Source organism: Pseudophryne corroboree, chromosome 2, assembly GCF_028390025.1.
Source record: "Pseudophryne corroboree isolate aPseCor3 chromosome 2, aPseCor3.hap2, whole genome shotgun sequence".
Lineage (NCBI taxonomy): Eukaryota > Metazoa > Chordata > Amphibia > Anura > Myobatrachidae > Pseudophryne > Pseudophryne corroboree.
In genome coordinates this window covers 1,019,792,722-1,019,815,900 of record NC_086445.1, presented here as the reverse complement: position 1 = coordinate 1,019,815,900, position 23,179 = coordinate 1,019,792,722, and the positions used below count along the sequence as shown (strand labels likewise).

Below are 23,179 nucleotides of genomic sequence, written 5' to 3'. Positions count from 1 at the left end.
ACACCATCAGAAGCACGTCACCTATCAGGACATATACACGGCATGCTCTATCCCTGTACTGCACATTACAGGCACTGCACACAATCAGAACCACGTCACCTACCAGGACATATACACGGCACGCTCTATCCCTGTACTGCACATTACAGGCACTGCACACCATCAGAACCACGTCACCTATCAGGACATATACACGGCGCGCTCTATCCCTGTACTGCACATTACAGGCACTGCACACCATCAGAACCACGTCACCTATCAGGACATATACACGGCGCGCTCTATCCCTGTACTGCACATTACAGGCATTGCACACCATTAGAACCACGTCACCTATCAGGACATATACACGGCGCGCTCTATCCCTGTACTGCACATTACAGGCACTGCACACAATCAGAAGCACGTCACCTATCAGGACATATACACGGCGCGCTCTATCCCTGTACTGCACATTACAGGCACTGCACACCATCAGAACCACGTCATCTATCAGGACATATACACGGCGCGCTCTATCCCTGTACTGCACATTACAGGCACTGCACACCATCAGAACCACGTCATCTATCAGGACATATACAAGGCACGCTGTATCCCTGTATTGCACATTACAGGCACTGCACACCATCAGAACCACGTCACCTATCAGGACATATACACGGCACGCTCTATCCCTGTACTGCACATTACAGGCACTGCACACCATCAGAACCACCTCACCTATCAGGACATATACACGGCGCGCTCTATCCCTGTACTGCACATTACAGGCACTGCACACCATCAGAACCACGTCACCTATCAGGACATATACACGGCACGCTCAATCCCTGTACTGCACATTACAGGCACTGCACACCATCAGAACCACGTCACCTATCAGGACATATACACGGCGCGCTCTATCCCTGTACTGCACATTACAGGCACTGCACACCATCAGAACCACGTTACCTATCAGGACATATACACGGCACGCTCTTTCCCCGTACTGCACATTACAGGCACTGCAAACCATCAGAACCACGTCACCTATCAGGACATATACACGGCGCGCTCTATCCCTGTACTGCACATTGCAGGCACTGCACACCATCAGAAGCACGTCACCTATCAGGACATATACACTGCACGCTCTATCCCTGTACTGCACATTACAGGCACTGCACACCATCAGAGGCACGTCACCTATCAGGACATATACACGGCACGCTCTATCCCTGTACTGCACATTACAGGCACTGCACACCATCAGAACCACGTCACCTATCAGGACATATACATGGCACGCTCTATCCCCGTACTGCACATAACTGGCACTGCACACCATCAGAACCACGTCACCTATCAGGACATATACACGGCACGCTCTATCCCCGTACTGCACATTACAGGCACTGCACACCATCAGAACCACCTCACCTATCAGGACATATACACGGCACGCTCTATCCCCGTACTGCACATTACAGGCACTGCACACCATCAGAACCACCTCACCTATCAGGACATATACACGGCACGCTCTATCCCCGTACTGCACATTACAGGCACTGCACACCATCAGAAGCACGTCACCTATCAGGACATATACACGGCACGCTCTATCCCTGTACTGCACATTACAGGCACTGCACACCATCAGAAGCACGTCACCTATCAGGACATATACACGGCACGCTCTATCCCTGTACTGCACATTACAGGCACTGCACACCATCAGAACCACGTCACCTATCAGGACATATACACGGCACGCTCTATCCCTGTACTGCACATTACAGGCACTGCACACAATCAGAACCACGTCACCTATCAGGACATATACACGGCACGCTCTATCCCTGTACTGCACATTACAGGCACTGCACACCATCAGAACCACGTCACCTATCAGGACATATACACGGCGCGCTCTATCCCTGTACTGCACACCATCAGAAGCATGTCACCTATTAGGACATATACACGGCGCGCTCTATCCCTGTACTGCACATTACAGGCACTGCACACCATCAGAACCACGTCACCTATCAGGACATATACACGGCGCGCTCTATCCCTGTACTGCACATTACAGGCACTGCACACCATCAGAACCATGTCACCTATCAGGACATATACACGGCACGCTCTATCCCTGTACTGAACATTACAGGCACTGCACACCATCAGAAGCACGTCACCTATCAGGACATATACACGGCGCGCTCTATCCCTGTACTGCACATTACAGGCACTGCACACCATCAGAAGCACGTCACCTATCAGGACATATACACGGCGCGCTCTATCCCTGTACTGCACACCATCAGAACCACGTCACCTATCAGGACATATACACGGCACGCTCTATCCCCGTACTGCACATTACAGGCACTGCACACCATCAGAACCACGTCACCTATCAGGACATATACACGGCACGCTCTATCCCCGTACTGCACATTACAGGCACTGCACACCATCAGAAGCACGTCACCTATCAGGACATATACACGGCACGCTCTATCCCTGTACTGCACATTACAGGCACTGCACACCATCAGAAGCACGTCACCTATCAGGATATATACACGGCACGCTCCATCCCTGTACTGCACATTACAGGCACTGCACACCATCAGAACCACGTCCCCTATCAGGACATATACACGGCACGCTCTATCCCTGTACTGCACATTACAGGCCCCGCACACCATCAGAAGCACGTCACCTATCAGGACATATACACGGCGCGCTCTATCCCTGTACTGCACATTACAGGCACTGCACACCATCAGAACCACGTCACCTATCAGGACATATACACGGCGCGCTCTATCCCTGTACTGCACATTACAGGCACTGCACACCATCAGAAGCACGTCACCTATCAGGACATATACACTGCACGCTCTATCCCTGTACTGCACATTACAGGCACTGCACACCATCAGAGGCACGTCACCTATCAGGACATATACACGGCACGCTCTATCCCTGTACTGCACATTACAGGCACTGCACACCATCAGAACCACGTCACCTATCAGGACATATACACGGCACGCTCTATCCCCGTACTGCACATAACTGGCACTGCACACCATCAGAACCACGTCACCTATCAGGACATATACACGGCACGCTCTATCCCCGTACTGCACATTACAGGCACTGCACACCATCAGAACCACCTCACCTATCAGGACATATACACGGCACGCTCTATCCCCGTACTGCACATTACAGGCACTGCACACCATCAGAACCACCTCACCTATCAGGACATATACACGGCACGCTCTATCCCCGTACTGCACATTACAGGCACTGCACACCATCAGAAGCACGTCACCTATCAGGACATATACACGGCACACTCTATCCCTGTACTGCACATTACAGGCACTGCACACCATCAGAAGCACGTCACCTATCAGGACATATACACGGCACGCTCTATCCCTGTACTGCACATTACAGGCACTGCACACCATCAGAACCACGTCACCTATCAGGACATATACACGGCACGCTCTATCCCTGTACTGCACATTACAGGCACTGCACACAATCAGAACCACGTCACCTATCAGGACATATACACGGCACGCTCTATCCCTGTACTGCACATTACAGGCACTGCACACCATCAGAACCACGTCACCTATCAGGACATATACACGGCGCGCTCTATCCCTGTACTGCACACCATCAGAAGCATGTCACCTATTAGGACATATACATGGCGCGCTCTATCCCTGTACTGCACATTACAGGCACTGCACACCATCAGAACCACGTCACCTATCAGGACATATACACGGCGCGCTCTATCCCTGTACTGCACATTACAGGCACTGCACACCATCAGAACCATGTCACCTATCAGGACATATACACGGCACGCTCTATCCCTGTACTGAACATTACAGGCACTGCACACCATCAGAAGCACGTCACCTATCAAGACATATACACGGCGCGCTCTATCCCTGTACTGCACATTACAGGCACTGCACACCATCAGAAGCACGTCACCTATCAGGACATATACACGGCGCGCTCTATCCCTGTACTGCACACCATCAGAACCACGTCACCTATCAGGACATATACACGGCACACTCTATCCCCGTACTGCACATTACAGGCACTGCACACCATCAGAACCACGTCACCTATCAGGACATATACACGGCACGCTCTATCCCCGTACTGCACATTACAGGCACTGCACACCATCAGAAGCACGTCACCTATCAGGACATATACACGGCACGCTCTATCCCTGTACTGCACATTACAGGCACTGCACACCATCAGAAGCACGTCACCTATCATGACATATACACGGCACGCTCTATCCCTGTACTGCACATTACAGGCACTGCACACAATCAGAACCACGTCACCTATCAGGACATATACACGGCACGCTCTATCCCTGTACTGCACATTACAGGCACTGCACACCATCAGAACCACGTCACCTATCAGGACATATACACGGCGCGCTCTATCCCTGTACTGCACATTACAGGCACTGCACACCATCAGAACCACGTCACCTATCAGGACATATACACGGCGCGCTCTATCCCTGTACTGCACATTACAGGCATTGCACACCATTAGAACCACGTCACCTATCAGGACATATACACGGCGCGCTCTATCCCTGTACTGCACATTACAGGCACTGCACACCATCAGAAGCACGTCACCTATCAGGACATATACACGGCGCGCTCTATCCCTGTACTGCACATTACAGGCACTGCACACCATCAGAACCACGTCATCTATCAGGACATATACACGGCGCGCTCTATCCCTGTACTGCACATTACAGGCACTGCACACCATCAGAACCACGTCATCTATCAGGACATATACACGGCACGCTGTATCCCTGTATTGCACATTACAGGTACTGCACACCATCAGAACCACGTCACCTATCAGGACATAAACACGGCACGCTCTATCCCTGTACTGCACATTACAGGCACTGCACACCATCAGAACCACCTCACCTATCAGGACATATACACGGCACGCTCTATCCCTGTACTGCACATTACAGGCACTGCACACCATCAGAACCACGTCACCTATCAGGACATATACACGGCGTGCTCTATCCCTGTACTGCACACTACAGGCACTGCACACCATCAGAACCACGTCACCTATCAGGACATATACACGGCACGCTCTATCCCTGTACTGCACATTACAGGCACTGCACACCATCAGAACCACGTCACCTATCAGGACATATACACGGCGCGCTCTATCCCTGTACTGCACATTACAGGCACTGCACACCATCAGAACCACGTTACCTATCAGGACATATACACGGCACGCTCTATCCCCGTACTGCACATTACAGGCACTGCAAACCATCAGAACCACGTCACCTATCAGGACATATACACGGCGCGCTCTATCCCTGTACTGCACATTACAGGCACTGCACACCATCAGAACCATGTCACCTATCAGGACATATACACGGCACGCTCTATCCCTGTACTGCACATTACAGGCACTGCACACCATCAGAACCACGTCACCTATCAGGACATATACACGGCACGCTCTATCCCTGTACTGCACATTACAGGCACTGCACACCATCAGAACCACGTCACCTATCAGGACATATACACGGCACGCTCTATCCCTGTACTGCACATTACAGGCACTGCACACCATCAGAACCACGTCACCTATCAGGACATATACACGGCACGCTTTATCCCTGTATTGCACATTACAGGCACTGCACACCATCAGAACCACGTCACCTATCAGGACATATACACGGCGCGCTCTATCCCTGTACTGCACATTACAGGCACTGCACACCATCAGAACCACGTCACCTATCAGGACATATACACGGCACGCTCTATCCCTGTACTGCACATTACAGGCACTGCACACCATCAGAACCACGTCACCTATCAGGACATATACACGGCACGCTCTATCCCTGTACTGCACATTACAGGCACTGCACACCATCAGAACCACGTCACCTATCAGGACATATACACGGCACGCTCTATCCCCGTACTGCACATTACAGGCACTGCACACCATCAGAACCACGTCACCTATCAGGACATATACACGGCACGCTCTATCCCCGTACTGCACATTGCAGGCACTGCACACCATCAGAAGCACGTCACCTATCAGGACATATACACGGCACGCTCTATCCCTGTACTGCACATTACAGACACTGCACACCATCAGAAGCACGTCACCTATCAGGACATATACACGGCACGCTCTATCCCCGTACTGCACATTACAGGCACTGCACACCATCAGAACCACGTCACCTATCAGGACATATACACGGCACGCTCTATCCCCGTACTGCACATTACAGGCACTGCACACCATCAGAACCACCTCACATATCAGGACATATACACGGCGCGCTCTATCCCTGTACTGCACATTACAGGCACTGCACACCATCAGAACCACGTCACCTATCAGGACATATACACGGTGCGCTCTATCCCTGTACTGCACATTACAGGCACTGCACACCATCAGAAGCACGTCACCTATCAGGACATATACACGGCACGCTCTATCCCTGTACTGCACATTACAGGCACTGCACACCATCAGAAGCACGTCACCTATCAGGACATATAAACGGCACGCTCTATCCCTGTACTGCACATTACAGGCACTGCACACCATGAGAAGCACGTCACCTATCAGGACATATACACGGCACGCTCTATCCCTGTACTGCACATTACAGGCACTGCACACCATCAGAACCACGTCATCTATCAGGACATATACACGGCACGCTCTATCCCTGTACTGCACATTACAGGCACTGCACACCATCAGAAGCACGTCACCTATCAGGACATATACACGGCACGCTCTATCCCTGTACTGCACATTACAGGCACTGCACACCATCAGAACCACGTCACCTATCAGGACATATACACGGCACGCTCTATCCCTGTACTGCACACCATCTCTGACCTGGGTACCAGGATTGGGCTGGGAGATTGGGAGACCCATACACATTATTTTACTCTGTGTCAGCCAAATAATCAGATCAGCTTTTGTAAGGTGGGGACGTTCCGAATGGCTCCCGGCTGACACTTCTATACACATTATGGATCTCAGTGACATGTAACACCCATATAATGTCCGATACACGGCAATTGACTCATTACACTGCAGGAGCCACAGCTGACTGATTATATACCTGCTGCTGATTACAGAAGGTTATCACAGTATACACTTCACTCATCTCTAAAGAGGATTTAAAGAGGAACTCTCTCTATTTTCCCTACTAGAGAATTAGGACCCAACGCATTTTGCCATCTCCTGGCAACGCTATATAAGGAATTGTGTTTATACAAGGGCAGTGAATGTATTGTGTTTGTACAATCAGCATAGCCACCAGGGGGCGTCTCCATGTAAATCCTGACGGCTGAGGCATCAGCGTATTATGGCACAGCATCTGCGTACAGGATCACAGCTGTGAATGCATTAGCGTACACTACAACTATGAAGTCACAACCACAAGTCCTTACGTCGAACTGTATGCCCAGGTAATTCACGGTGATCTCAATCCCTCTAGTGACTGGATCGGTCTTTCCGACACGGTCGAAAACTATGTTGATTGTAGCCTGGAGAGAAAGAAGGAAACAGTCAGTGATGGGAACGCCTGCACTAGCGGAAGGCTCAGAGGAGAGTGCGCTGACGGTTACAGCGGTAATGGGGCACTGGCATATAAATAACCCTTGCTTCATTGCAGTTTATGGGTCCGATATTAGAACGTTGTACATTTTACCATAAAGATTTTCCAAACGCAGTAGATGGAGAAGAAGTAGCCCAGGAAATTGAAGTATTTTCCTTGGAAGGTTTTAGAATATTCAATACGCTCCTGGAAGACAGAGAGAGAATAGAATGGTCACACATACAAATCGTCAGATCACGGTTACATAAGGAGCAGCTGTATATAGCGTAGCTGGGGGAATAAGTACAGAGGGAGATGCGTGGGATGGACGGAATACAGTAAGCTGACATTCCCTTCCTCAGCCAGTACATGGGATACAGTCTACAGGGGATGAGGACTCAGTGTAAAACGTATCCCGTATTTATCAATGAGTGATACAGTTCACTGTGAGTGATAAAGTGCACCAGCCAATCAGCTCCTAACTTCCATGTCACAGTCTGGGTTTGAAAAATGACATTTAGGAGCTGATTGGCTGGTGCAATTTATCACGCACAGTGAAATTTATCACTCATTGATAAATAAGGGCATAAGTACAAAGGGTTTTGTTACATGAAGAGAAGCTGGCCATACATGGATCGTGCAGGAGACCAGCCGACAGGGCCAGGGGATGAGACGACTGCCCTAATCCCCGGATCACCACCGTACACTACATCATTTACGGAGACCAAGCCTGAAGTTGCCTGAACGACGGGCATGTGGGTCGGACAGGTCTGAAAACCAAACAAGGTAGAATGTTTTCCCTTTGCTTTCACGGCAGTGTACGATCCTCACTAAGTACCAAACACGGAACGAGCATTGCTTAGTCGGCTGGTCTGGGGTCTGGATGTTTATCCCGCAGTGACAGGCCAGCTTAGCACGTCTTACCCAGCGACCAGGAAGGCAGAGACCCGATTACTGAAGAGTTTTATGTGCAGCTGAAATTGTGTAAAGATCTATATTCACTGGATGATCCTAATTCTTCTGCTACTATCCTGAAGCACAAAGACAGCAGAGCGCACTTAAACGTAGAAACACAAAATTTGACGGCAGATAAGAACCACTTGACCCATCTAGTCTGCCCCTTTTTTGTATCCTTTAAGTATTCTCAACCCTTTTTGAACTTTAATTCTTTGTATGGATATTCATATGCCTATCCCAAGCATGTTTAACTTGCTCTACAGCAGGGGTGGCCAAACAGTCGATCGCGATCCTCCGCCCAGCCACCCGAAGCCGCACCTCTCCTGCCTGCCGCCCTGCCCCTCTGTCTGGTCTCCGGCAGTGACGGCGGAGTGTATGGCTCAAATCAGGCGCCGGTTCGTTAGCCAATTAGAGCTTGCGGATCGGCGCCAGAATTAAGATATACACGCTGCCGTCACCGCCGGAGATCAGACTGAAAAGCAGGGCGGCAGGCAGGAGAAGTGCACGCTGCGCTGCGCTCTCCACACAGCACGGTGAGCACTACTATGGGGGCATATCTGGCATTGTGGGCACATGACTCAGTGGGGGCATATCTGGCAATGTGGGTCATATGTGGCACTGTGAGGGCATATCTGGCACTGTGGGGGCATATCTGGCTCTGCCGGCACATGGCACTGTGGGGGCATATCTGGCACTGTGGGGGCATATCTAGCACTGTGGGCACATGGCACTGTGGGGGCATATCTGTATCTGGCACTGTGGGGTCATATCTGGTACTGTGGGGGCATATCTGGCACTGTGGGCACATGGCACTGTGGGGGCATATCTGTAATCTGGCACTGTGGGGGCATATCTAGCACTGTGGGCACATGGCACTGTGGGGGCATATCTGTATCTGGCACTGTGGGCACATGGCACTGTGGGGGCATGTGTGTATCTGGCACTGTGGGGGCATATGTGTTTGAGGTTTTTACCTGTGGGGGCCAATGTGTTATTTCGTGTGAGGCAGTCATTACACTCTGTGCAGCAAGGCTACGTACCTTTTTTTGTTATACCACGCTCACTTTTTTGTTATGCCACGCCCCTTTTTGCGCGCTATTATTCCTCCTAGGTAGATCACAAAAGCCCTTTAGCTTTCAAAGTAGATCGCCGACTCCAAAGTCTGGCCACCCCTGCTCTACAGTCTTAGCCTCTACCACCTCTGATGGGAGGCTATTACACTTTTCTCTGACGTGGATGCTGGGACTCCGTAAGGACCATGGGGAATAGCGGCTCCGCAGGAGACTGGGCACAACTAAAGAAAGCTTTAGGACTACCTGGTGTGCACTGGCTCCTCCCTCTATGACCCTCCTCCAGACCTCAGTTAGAATCTTGTGCCCGGCTGAGCTGGATACACACTAGGGGCTCTCCTGAGCTCCTAGAAAAAGAAAGTTAAATTTAGTTTTTTTATTTTCAGTGAGATCTGCTGGCAACAGACTCACTGCTACGAGGGACTAAGGGGAGAAGAAGCGAACCTACCTGCTTGCAGCTAGCTTGGGCTTCTTAGGCTACTGGACACCATTAGCTCCAGAGGGATCGAACACAGGGCCCGACCTCGATCGTCCGGTCCCGGAGCCGCGCCGCCGTCCCCCTTACAGAGCCAGAAGCAAGAAGAAGGTCCTGAAAATCAGCGGCAGAAGACTTCGGTCTTCAACAAGGTAGCGCACAGCACTGCAGCTGTGCGCCATTGCTCCTCATGCACACCTCACACTCCGGTCACTGATGGGTGCAGGGCGCTGGGGGGGGGCACCCTGAGCAGCAATATTAACACCTTGGCTGGCAAAAAAATCACAATATATAGTCCTAGAGGCTATATATGTGAAAAATACCCCTGCCAGAGATCCATAAAAAAGCGGGAGAAGTCCGCCAAAAAAGGGGCGGGGCTATCTCCCTCAGCACACTGGCGCCATTTTCCCTCACAGCTCCGCTGAATGGATCGCTCCCAGGCTCTCCCCTGCAGTTTCCAGACTACATAGGGTAAAAAAGAGAGGGGGGGCACTAAATTTAGGCGCAAAATTGTGTATACAAGCAGCTATTGGGAAAATCACTCAGTTACAGTGTTAATCCCTGTGTATATATAGCGCTCTGGTGTGTGCTGGCATACTCTCTCTCTGTCTCCCCAAAAGGCTTTGTGGGGTCCTGTCCTCAGTCAGAGCATTCACTGTGTGTGTGTGGTGTGTCGGTACGGCTGTGTCGACATGTTTGATGAGGAGGCTTATGTGGAGGCGGAGCAGATGCCGAAAATGTGATGTCACCCCCTGCGGGGCCGACACCTGAGTGGATGGATAGGTGGAAGGTATTAACCGACAGTGTCAACTCCTTACATAAAAGGCTGGATGACGTAACAGCTGTGGGACAGCCGGCTTCTCAGCCCGCGCCTGCCCAGGCGTCTCAAAGGCCATCAGGGGCTCAAAAACGCCCGCTACCTCAGATGGCAGACACAGATGTCGACACGGAGTCTGACTCCAGTCGACGAGGTTGAGACATATACACAATCCACTAGGTACATCCGTTGCATGATCTCGGCAATGAAAAATGTGTTACACATTTCTGACATTAACCCAAGTACCACAAAAAAGGGGTTTTATGTTTGGGGAGAAAAAGCAGCCAGTGTTTTGTTCCCCCATCAGATGAGTGAATGAAGTGTGTGAAGAAGCGTGGGTTCCCCCGATAAGAAACTGGTAATTTCTAAAAAGTTACTGATGGCGTACCCTTTCCCGCCAGAGGATAGGTCACGTTGGGAGATATCCCCAAGGGTGGATAAGGCCCTCACACGTTTGTCAAAAAAGGTGGCACTGCCGTCTTAGGATACGGCCACTTTGAAGGAGCCTGCTGATAAAAAGCAGGAGGCTATCCTGAAGTCTGTATATACACACTCAGGTACTATAGTGAGACCTGCAATTGCCTCAGCATGGATAGTGCTGCTACAGCGTGGTCTATTACCCTGTCAGGACAGGGATGCTATTTTGCTAACCATAGAGCATATTAAAGACGTCGTCTTATATATGAGGGATGCACAGAGGGATATTTGTCGGCTGGCATCCAGCATTAATGCAATGTCCATTCTGCCAGGAGGGTATTAGGGACCCGGCAGTGGACAGGCGATGCTGACTTCAGAAGGCACATAAAGATTCTGCCTTATAAGGGTGAGGAATTGTTTGGGGATGGTCTCTGGGACCTCGTATCCACAGCAATAGCTGGGAAATATTTTTTTTTTTATCTCAGGTTTCCTCACAACCTAAGAAAGCACCGTATTATCAGGTACAGTCCTTTCGGCTTCAGAAAAGCAAGCGGGTCAAAGGCGCTTCCTTTCTGCACAGAGACGAGGGAAGTGGGAAAAAGCTGCACCAGACAGCCAGTTCCCAGGATCAAAAATCTTCCCCCGCTTCCTCTGAGTCCACCGCATGACGCTGGGGCTCCACAGGTGGAGCCAGGTGCGGTGGGGGCGCGTCTCAGGAACTTCAGCGACCAGTGGGCTCGCTCACAGGTGGATCCCTGGGTTCTGCAAGTAGTATCACTGGGATACAAGCTGGAGTTCGAGGCGACTCCCCCTCGCCGTTACCTCAAATCAGCCTTGCCTGCTGCCCTCGAGGGGAGGTAGTACTGGCGGCAATTCACAAGCTGTACTCCAGCAGGTGATAATCAAGGTACCCCTCCTTCAACAAGGCCGGGGTTACTATTCCACAATGGTTGTGGTACCGAAACCAGACGGTTCGGTGAGACCCATTCTAAAATTGAAATCCTTGAACACTTATATACGAAGGTTCAAGTTCAAAATGGAATCGCTCAGGGCGGTTATTACAAGCCTGGACGAAGGGGATTACATGGTATCACTGGACATCAAGGATACTTACCTGCATGTCCCCATTTACCCTCCTCACCAGGAGTACCTCAAAATTGTGTTACAGGACTGTCATTAACAATTCCAGACGTTGCCGTTGGTCTGTCCCCGGCACCGAGGGTATTTACCAAGGTAATGGCCGAAATGATGATACTCCTTCGAAAAAAGGGAGTTATAATTATCCCGTACTTGGACGATCTCTTTATAAAGGCGAGGTCCAGGGAGCAGTTGTTGGTCGGAGTAGCACTATCTCGTGAAGTGCTACAACAGCACGGCTGGATTCTGAATATTCCAAAGTCGCAGCTGGTTCCTACGACACGTCTACTGTTCCTGGGTATGGTTCTGGACACAGAACAGAAAAATAAGATTTTACTAACCGGTAAATCTATTTCTCGTAGTCCGTAGTGGATGCTGGGTACTCCGTAAGGACCATGGGGAATAGACGGGCTCCGCAGGAGACTGGGCACTCTAAAGAAAGATTTAGGTCTACCTGGTGTGCACTGGCTCCTCCCCCTATGACCCTCCTCCAAGCCTCAGTTAGGACACTGTGCCCGGAAGAGCTGACACAATAAGGAAGGAAGGATTTTGAATCCCGGGTAAGACTCATACCAGCCACACCAATCACACCATATAACTCGTGATAGGAACCCCGGTTAACAGTATGATAACAATGGAGCCTCTGAACAGATGGCTCGCAATAACAACCCGATTTTTGTAACAATAACTATTTACAAGTATTGCAGACAATCCGCACTTGGGATGGGCGCCCAGCATCCACTACGGACTACGAGAAATAGATTTACCGGTGAGTAAAATCTTATTTTCTCTGACGTCCTAGTGGATGCTGGGTACTCCGTAAGGACCATGGGGATTATACCAAAGCTCCCAAACGGGCGGGAGAGTGCGGATGACTCTGCAGCACCGAATGAGAGAACTCCAGGTCCTCCTCAGCCAGGGTATCAAATTTATAAAATTTTGCAAACGTGTCTGCCCCTGACCAAGTAGCAGCTCGGCAAAGTTGTAAAGCCGAGACCCCTCGGGCAGCCGCCCAAGATGAGCCCACCTTCCTTGTGGAATGGGCTTTTACAGATTTAGGCTGCGGTAGTCCCACCGCAGAATGCGCCAGCTGAATAGCGCTACAAATCCAGCGCGCGATAGTCTGCTTAGAAGCAGGTGCACCCAGCTTGTTGGGTGCATATAAAATAAACAGCGAGTCAGTTTTCCTGACTCCAGCCGTCCTGGAAATATAAATTTTCAGGGTCCTGACTACGTCCAGAAACTTGGAATCCTCCAAGTCCCTAGTAGCCGCAGGCACCACAATAGGTTGGTTCAAGTGAAAAGCTGATACCACCTTCGGGAGAAACTGAGGACGAGTCCTCAACTCTGCCCTAGCCATATGGAAAATCAGATAGGGGCTTTTACAGGACAAAGCCGCCAATTCTGACACACGTCTGGCCGAAGCCAGAGCCAACAACATAACCACTTTCCACGTGAGATATTTTAAATCCACAGTCTTAAGTGGCTCAAACCAATGTGATTTCAGAAACTCCAAAACCACATTGAGATCCCAAGGTGCCACTGGGGGCACAAAAGGAGGCTGAATATGCAGAACTCCCTTGACAAAAGTCTGAACTTCAGGCAGTGAAGCCAGTTCTTTCTGGAAGAAAATAGACAGGGCCGAGATCTGGACCTTAATGGACCCCAATTTGAGGCCCAACGTCACACCTGCTTGCAGGAAATGCAGGAATCGACCCAGTTGAAATTCCTCCGTTGGGGCCTTCTTGGCCTCACACCAAGCAACATATTTTCGCCAAATGCGGTGATAATGTTTTGCGGTGACATCCTTCCTGGCCTTGATCAGGGTAGGGATGACTTCCTCCGGAATGCCTTTTTCCTTTAGGATCCGGCGTTCAACCGCCATGCCGTCAAACGCAGCCGCGGTAAGTCTTGGAACAGACAGGGTCCCTGCTGCAGCAGGTCTTGTCTGAGCGGCAGAGGCCAAGGGTCCTCTGCAAGCATCTCTTGAAGCTCCGGGTACCAAGCTCTTCTTGGCCAATCCGGAGCCACGAGAATAGTTCTCACTCCTCGCTTTCTTATTATTCTCAGTACTTTGGGTATGAGAGGTAGAGGAGGAAACACATAAACCGACTGTTACACCCACGGTGTCACTAGAGCGTCCACAGCGATCGCCTGAGGGTCCCTTGACCTGGCGCAATATCTTTTTAGCTTTTTGTTGAGGCGCGACGCTATCATGTCCACCTGTGGTTTTTCCCAACGGTTTACCAGCATCTGGAAGACTTCTGGATGAAGTCCCCATTCTCCCGGGTGGAGGTCGTGCCTGCTGAGGAAGTCTGCTTCCCAGTTGTCCACTTCCGGAATGAACACTGCTGTCAGTGCTAACACATGATTCTCTGCCCATCGGAGAATCCTTGTGACTTCTGCCATTGCCCTCCAGCTTCTTGTGCCGCCCTGTCTGTTTACATGGGCGACCGTCGTGATGTTGTCTGATTGGATCAGTACCGGCCGGTTCTGAAGCAGGGGCCTTGCTTGGCTTAGGGCATTGTAAATGGCCCTTAGCTCCAGAATATTTATGTGAAGCGAAATCTCCTGATTTGACCACAGTCCTTGGAAATTTCTTCCCTGTGTGACTGCACCCCAGCCCCGAAGGCTGGCATCCGTGGTCACCAGGACCCAGTCCTGTATTCCGAATCTGCGGCCCTCTAGTAGATGAGCCCTCTGCAGCCACCACAGCAGCGACACCCTGGTCCTTGCCGACAGGGTTATTCGCTGTTGCATCTGGAGATGGGACCCGGACCATTTGTCCAACAGGTCCCACTGGAAAGTCCTTGCGTGGAACCTTCCGAATGGAATCGCCTCGTACGAAGCTACCATTTTTCCCAGGACTCGTGTGCATTGATGTACCGACACCTGTCCCGGTTTTAGGATGTCTCTGACTAGAGATGACAACTCCTCGGCTTTTTCCACTGGAAGAAACACTCTTTTCTGGTCTGTGTCCAGAATCATTCCCAGGAACAGAAGACGTGTCGTCGGGACCAGCTGTGACTTTGGAATATTGAGAATCCAGCCGTGCTGTTGTAGCACTTCCCGAGAAAGCGCTACCCCCACTACCAACTGTTCCTTGGACCTCGCCTTTATCAGGAGATCGTCTAAGTACGGGATAATTAAAACTCCCTTCTTGCGAAGGAGTATCATCATTTCGGCCATTACCTTGGTAAAGACCCTCGGTGCCGTGGATAACCCAAACGGCAGCGTCTGGAACTGATAGTGACAGTCCTGTACCACAAATCTGAGGTACTCCTGGTGAGGAGGGTAAATGGGGACATGGAGGTACGCATCCTTGATGTCCAGGGAGACCATGTAATCCCCCTCGTCCAGGCTCGCAATAACCGCCCTGAGCGATTCCATCTTGAACTTGAACCTCTTGATATAAGTGTTCAAGGATTTTAGATTTAAGATGGGTCTCACCGAACCGTCCGGTTTCGGTACCACAAACATTGTGGAATAGTAACCCTTTCCTTGCTGAAGGAGGGGTACTTTGACAATCACTTGCTGTGAATACAGTTTTTGAATAGCCACCAACACCGCCTCCCTGGCAGAGGGAGTTGCCGGTAAGGCAGATTTTAGGAAACGGCGGGGGAGAGACGTCTCGAATTCCAGCTTGTACCCCTGAGATATTACTTGAAAAACCCAGGGATCCACTTGTGAGAGATCCCACTAAGCGCTGAAATTCCTGAGCCGGCCCCCACCGTCCCCGGGTCCGCCTGCGCAGCCCCAGCGTCATGCTGTGGACTTACCGGACGCGGGGGAGGACATCTGCTCTTGGGAACTAGCTGTGTGTTGCAGCTTTTTTCCTCTACCTTTGCCTCTCGGCAGAAAGGATGAGCCTCTAGCCCTCTTGCTTTTCTGGGGCCGAAAGGACTGTACCTGATAATACGGTGCTTTCTTTTGCTGTGGGGCAGCCTGTGGCAAAAAGGTCGATTTCCCAGCAGTAGCTGTGGACACGAGGTCCGAAAGACCTTCCCCAAACAGTTCCACCCCTTTATAGGGCAAAACTTCCATGTGCCGCTTAGAGTCGGCATCGCCAGACCATTGCCGAGTCCATAACCCCCTTCTGGCGGCAATGGACATAGCGCTTATTCTTGATGCCAGCCGGCAAATATCCCTCTGTGCATCACGCATGTATAAGACTGCATCTTTTATATGCTCAATCGTCAGCAAAATATTGTCCCTATCCATGGTATCAATATTATCCGACAGGGAATCTGACCACGCAGCAGCAGCATTGCACATCCAAGCTGATGCAATCGCTGGTCGCAATATAATGCCCGTGTGTGTGTAAATAGCTTTTAGGGTAGCTTCCTGCTTTCTATCAGCAGGTTCCTTCAGGGTAGCCGTATCCGGAGACGGTAGTGCCACCTTCCTTGATAAGCGTGTCAGCGCCTTATCTACCCTAGGGGGTGTTTCCCAACGTGACCTATCCTCTAGCGGGAAAGGGTACGCTGCCAATAACCGTTTTGAAATTATCAATTTCTTATCGGGGGAAGTCCACACACCTCATTTAATTCCTCAGATGTAGGAAAAACTACAGGTAGTTTTTTCTCACCAAACATAATACCCTTTTTTGTGGTACCTGGGGTATTATCAGAAATGTGCAAAACATTTTTCATTGCCTCAATCATGTAACGGGTGGACCTATTGGAGGGTACACTAGTCTCATCATCGTCGACACTGGAGTCGGTATCCGTGTCGACGTCTGTATCTGTCACCTGAGGTAGCGGGCGTTTTAAAGCCCCTGATGACATTTGAGACGCTGGAACAGGCACAAGCTGTGTAGCCGGCTGTCCTATGTCGTCAAACCTTTTGTGTAAGGAGTTGACACTTTCACGCAATTCCTTCCATAAGTCCAACCACACAGGTGTCGACCCCGCAGGGGGTGACATCACATTCACAGGCATTTGCTCCGCCTCCACATCATTTTCCTCCTCATACATGTCGACACCGCAGTACCGACACACAGCAGACACACAGGGAATGCTCTTACAGAGGACAGGACCCCACAAAGCCCTTTGGGGAGACAGAGGGAGAGTATGCCAGCACACACCAGAGCGCTATATATCACAGGGATATCACCTATAAAAACGTGTTTTCCCCTTATAGCTGCATAATATATTTATACTACGCCTAATTTGTGCCCCCCCTCTCTTTTTTACCCTTTTCTGTAGTTCAGGACTGCAGGGGAGAGCCAGGGAGCTTCCTTCCAGCGAAACTGTGAAGGAAAAATGGCGCCAGTGTGCTGAGGGAGATGGCTCCGCCCCTTTTTTGGCGGGCTTTCTCCCGCTATTGTAAAAGTTCTGGCAGGGGTTAATAAGCACCCATATAGCCCCTGGGGCTATATATGGTGCCAGTTCGCCAGCCAAGGTGTTAATATTGCTGCTCAGGGCGCCCCCCCCCAGCGCCCTGCACCCATCAGTGACCGCAGTGTGTGGTGTGCATGAGGAGCAATGGCGCACAGCTGCAGTGCTGTGCGCTACCTTGGAGAAGACAGAAGTCTTCAGCCGCCGATTTTCAAGACCTTCTTGCTTCTGGCTCTGTAAGGGGGACGGCGGCGCGGCTCCGGGAACGGACGACGAGGTCGGGTCCTGTGTTCGATCCCTCTGGAGCTAATGGTGTCCAGTAGCCTAAGAAGCCCAAGCTACCACCACTTAGGTAGGTTCGCTTCTTCTCCCCTTAGTCCCTCGATGCAGTGAGCCTGTTGCCAGCAGGTCTCACTGAAAATAAAAAAACCTAACATATACTTTCTTCCTAGGAGCTCAGGAGAGCCCCTAGTGTGCATCCTGCTCGGCCGGGCACAGAAATCTAACTGAGGCTTGGAGGAGGGTCATAGGGGGAGGAGCCAGTGCACACCAGGTAGACCTAAATCTTTCTTTAGAGTGCCCATGGTCCTTACGGAGTACCCAGCATCCACTAGGACGTCAGAGAAAAAGTGTTTCTCCCGGAGGAGAAGGCCAAGGAGTTGTCATCTCTAGTCAGAGACCTCCTAAAACAAATACAGGTGTCGGTGCATCAATGCACGCGAGTCCTGGGAAAGATGGTAGCTTCTTACGAAGAAATTCCATTCGGCAGGTTCCATGCAAGGATCTTCCAGTGGGATCTGTTGGACAAGTGGTCCGGGTCGCATCTTCAGATGCATCGGCTGATAACCCTGTCTCCAAGGGCCAGGGTGTCGCTGTTGTGGTGGCTGCAGAGTGCTCATCTTCTAGAGGGCCGCAGATTCGGCATACAGGACTGGGTCCTGGTGACCACGGATGCCAGCCTTCAAGGCTGGGGGGCAGTCACACAGGGAAGAAACTTCCAAGGACTATGGTCGAGTCAGGAGACTTCCCTACACATAAATATTCTGGAACTAAGGGCCATTCACAATGCCCTAAGTCAGGCTAGACCCTGCTTCAACACCAGCCGGTGCTGATCCAGTCAGACAACATCACGGCGGTCGCCCATGTAAACCAACAGGGCAGCACAAGAAGCAGGATGGCGATGGCAGAAGCCACAAGGATTTTCCGATGGGCAGAAAATCATGTGTTAGCACTGTCAGCAGTGTTCATTCCCGGAGTGGACAACTGGGAAGCAGACTTTCTCAGCATGCACGACCTCCACCCGGGAGAGTGGGGACTTCATCCAGAAGTCTTCAAAATGATTGTACACCATTGGGAAAGGCCACAGGTGGACATGATGGCGTCCCGCCTCAACAAAAAGCTAAAAAGATATTGCGCCAGGTCAAGGGACCCTCAGGCGATAGCTGTGGACGCTCTGGTAACACCGTGGGGGTACCAGTCGGTGTATGTGTTCCCTCCTCTGCCTCTCATACCAAAGGTACTGAGAATAATAAGAAGGAGAGGAGTAAGAACTATACTCGTGGTTCCGGATTGGCCAAGAAGAGCTTGGTACCCAGAACTTCAAAAAATGATCAGAGGACCCATGGCCTCTGCCGCTCAGACAGGACCTGCTGCAGCAGGGGCCCTGTCTGTTCCAAGACTTACCGCGGTTGCGTTTGATGGCATGGCGGTTGAACGCCGGATCCTGAAGGAAAAGGGCATTCCGGAGGAAGTCATCCCTACGCTGATTAAAGCTAGGAAAGAAGTGAACGCAAACCATTATCACCGCATATGGCGAAAATATGTTGCGTGGTGTGAGGCCAGGAAGGCCCAACGGAGGAATTTCAGTTGGGCCGTTTTCTGCACTTCCTACAGTCAGGGGTGACTATGGGCCTAAAATTGGGTTCCATTAAGGTCCAGATTTCGGCTCTGTCGATTTTCTTCCAGAAAGAACTGGCTTCACTGCCTGATGTTCGGACATTTGTTAAGGGAGTGCTGCATATTCAGCCCCCTTTTGTGCCTCCAGTGGCACCTTGGGATCACAACGTGGTGTTGGATTTCCTAAAGTCACATTGGTTTGAGCCACTAAAAACCGTGGATTTGAAATATCTCACGTGGAAAGTGGTCATGCTGTTGGCCTTGGCTTCGGCCAGGCGTGTGTCAGAATTGGCGGCTTTGTCATATAAAAGCCCTTATCTGATTTTCCAAATGGATAGGGCAGAATTGAGAACTCGTCCCCAGTTTCTCCCTAAGGTGGTATCAGCTTTTCATTTGAACCAACCTATTGTAGTGCCTGCGGCTACTAAGGACTTGGAGGATTCCAAGTTGTTGGACGTAGTCAGGGCCCTGAAAATTTATGTTTCCAGGACAGCTGGTGTCAGAAAAACTGACTCGCTATTTATCCTGTATGCACCCAACAAGCTGGGTGCTCCTGCTTCAAAGCAGACTATTGCTCGCTGGTTTTGTAGTACGATTCGGCTTGCACATTTTGCGGCTGGACTGCCGCATCCTAGATCAGTGAAAGCCCATTCCACGAGGAAGGTGGGCTCTTCTTGGGCGGCTGCCCGAGGGGTCTCGGCTTTACAACTTTGCCGAGCAGCTACTTGGTCGGGGTCAAACACATTTGCTAAATTTTACAAGTTTGATACCCTGGCTGAGGAGGACCTAGAGTTTGCTCATTCGGTGCTGCAGAGTCATCCGCACTCTCCCGCCCGTTTGGGAGCTTTGGTATAATCCCCATGGTCCTTACGGAGTCCCAGCATCCACTTAGGACGTCAGAGAAAAATAAGATTTTACTTACCGATAAATCTATTTCTCATAGTCCGTAGTGGATGCTGGGACTCCGTAAGGACCATGGGGAATAGCGGCTCCGCAGGAGACAGGGCACAAGAATAAAAGCTTTAGGATCAGGTGGTGTGCACTGGCTCCTCCCCCTATGACCCTCCTCCAAGCCTCAGTTAGGATACTGTGCCCGGACGAGCGTACATAATAAGGAAGGATATTGAATCCCGGGTAAGACTCATACCAGCCACACCAATCACACCGTACAACTCGTGATCTGAACCCAGTTAACAGTATGATAACAACAAAGGAGCCTCTGAAAAGATGGCTCACAACAACAATAACCCGATTTTGTTAACAATAACTATGTACAAGTATTGCAGACAATCCGCACTTGGGATGGGCGCCCAGCATCCACTACGGACTATGAGAAATAGATTTATCGGTAAGTAAAACCTTATTTTCTCTGACGTCCTAGTGGATGCTGGGACTCCGTAAGGACCATGGGGATTATACCAAAGCTCCCAAACGGGCGGGAGAGTGCGGATGACTCTGCAGCACCGAATGAGAGAACTCCAGGTCCTCCTCAGCCAGGGTATCAAATTTGTAGAATTTAGCAAACGTGTTTGCCCCTGACCAAGTAGCTGCTCGGCAAAGTTGTAAAGCCGAGACCCCTCGGGCAGCCGCCCAAGATGAGCCCACTTTCCTTGTGGAATGGGCTTTTACAGATTTAGGCTGTGGCAGGCCTGCCACAGAATGTGCAAGTTGAATTGTACTACAAATCCAACGAGCAATAGTCTGCTTAGAAGCAGGAGCACCCAGCTTGTTGGGTGCATACAGGATAAACAGCGAGTCAGACTTTCTGACTCCAGCCGTCCTGGAAACATATATTTTCAGGGCCCTGACAACGTCAAGTAACTTGGAGTCCTCCAAGTCCCTAGTAGCCGCAGGCACCACAATAGGTTGGTTCATGTGAAAAGCAGAAACCACCTTAGGAAGAAATTGAGGACGAGTCCTCAATTCTGCCCTGTCAGAATGAAAAATTAAGTAAGGGCTTTTATATGATAAAGCCGCCAATTCTGACACACGCCTGGCTGAAGCCAGGGCTAACAGCATCGTCACCTTCCATGTGAGATATTTTAAGTCCACAGTGGTGAGTGGTTCAAACCAATGTGACTTAAGGAACCTCAAAACAACATTGAGATCCCAAGGTGCCACTGGAGGCACAAAAGGAGGTTGTATATGCAGTACCCCTTTTACAAATGTCTGAACTTCAGGTACTGAAGCCAGTTCTTTCTGGAAGAAAATCGACAGGGCCGAAATTTGAACCTTAATGGACTCTAATTTTAGGCCCATAGACAGTCCTGTTTGCAGGAAATGGAGGAAACGACCCAGTTGAAATTCCTCTGTAGGGGCCTTCCTGGCCTCACACCACGCAACATATTTTCGCCAAATGCGGTGATAATGTTTTGCGGTTACATCCTTCCTGGCTTTGACCAGGGTAGGGATGACTTCATCTGGAATGCCTTTTTCCTTCAGGATCCGGCGTTCAACCGCCATGCCGTCAAACGCAGCCGCGGTAAGTCTTGGAACAGACAAGGCCCCTGCTGGAGCAGGTCCTTTCTTAGAGGTAGAGGCCACGGGTCTTCCGTGAGCATCTCCTGAAGTTCCGGGTACCAAGTCCTTCTTGGCCAATCCGGAACCACGAGTATCGTTCTTACCCCTCCCCTTCGTATGATTCTCAGTACTTTTGGTATGAGAGGCAGAGGGGGGAACACATACACTGACTGGTACACCCACGGTGTCACCAGAGCGTCCACCGCTATTGCCTGAGGGTCCTTTGACCTGGCGCAATATCTGTCTAATTTTTTGTTTAGACGTGACGCCATCATGTCCACCTTTGGTTTTTCCCAACGGTTTACAATCAGGTGGAAGACTTCTGGGTGAAGTCCCCACTCTCCCGGGTGAAGGTCGTGTCTGCTGAGGAAGTCTGCTTCCCAGTTGTCCACTCCCGGAATGAACACTGCTGACAGAGCTATCACATGATTTTCCACCCAGCGAAGAATCCTTGCAGCCTCTGCCATTGCCCTCCTGCTTCTCGTGCCGCCCTGTCTGTTTACGTGGGCGACTGACGTGATGTTGTCCGATTGGATCAATACCGCCTGACCCTGAAGCAGTGGTTTCGCTTGACTTAGGGCATTGTAAATGGCCCGTAGTTCCAGAATGTTTATATGAAGAGATGTTTCCATGCTTGACCACAAGCCCTGGAAGTTTTTTCCCTGTGTGACTGCTCCCCAGCCTCTCAGGCTTGCATCCGTGGTCACCAGGATCCAATCCTGAATGCCGAATCTGCGGCCCTCTAGAAGATGAGCACTCTGCAACCACCACAGGAGAGACACCCTTGTCTTTGGTGACAGGGTTATCCGCTGC

General features: G+C 50.7%; 1 protein-coding gene across 2 annotated transcripts in view; it reads right to left on the bottom strand.

Moving 5' to 3' along the window:
* Nucleotides 1-23,179, bottom strand: part of GPR89B (G protein-coupled receptor 89B) — a 116,372-nt gene that overhangs the window by 16,657 nt on the left and 76,536 nt on the right. For both annotated transcript variants that reach the window (XM_063956703.1, XM_063956704.1), the window contains exons 11-12: nucleotides 7,853-7,945; nucleotides 7,593-7,688 (exon numbers count right to left, since the gene is read on the bottom strand). In XM_063956703.1, the coding sequence (XP_063812773.1) occupies nucleotides 7,593-7,688; nucleotides 7,853-7,945 (189 nt within the window). The remainder of the gene's footprint in view (nucleotides 1-7,592; nucleotides 7,689-7,852; nucleotides 7,946-23,179) is intronic.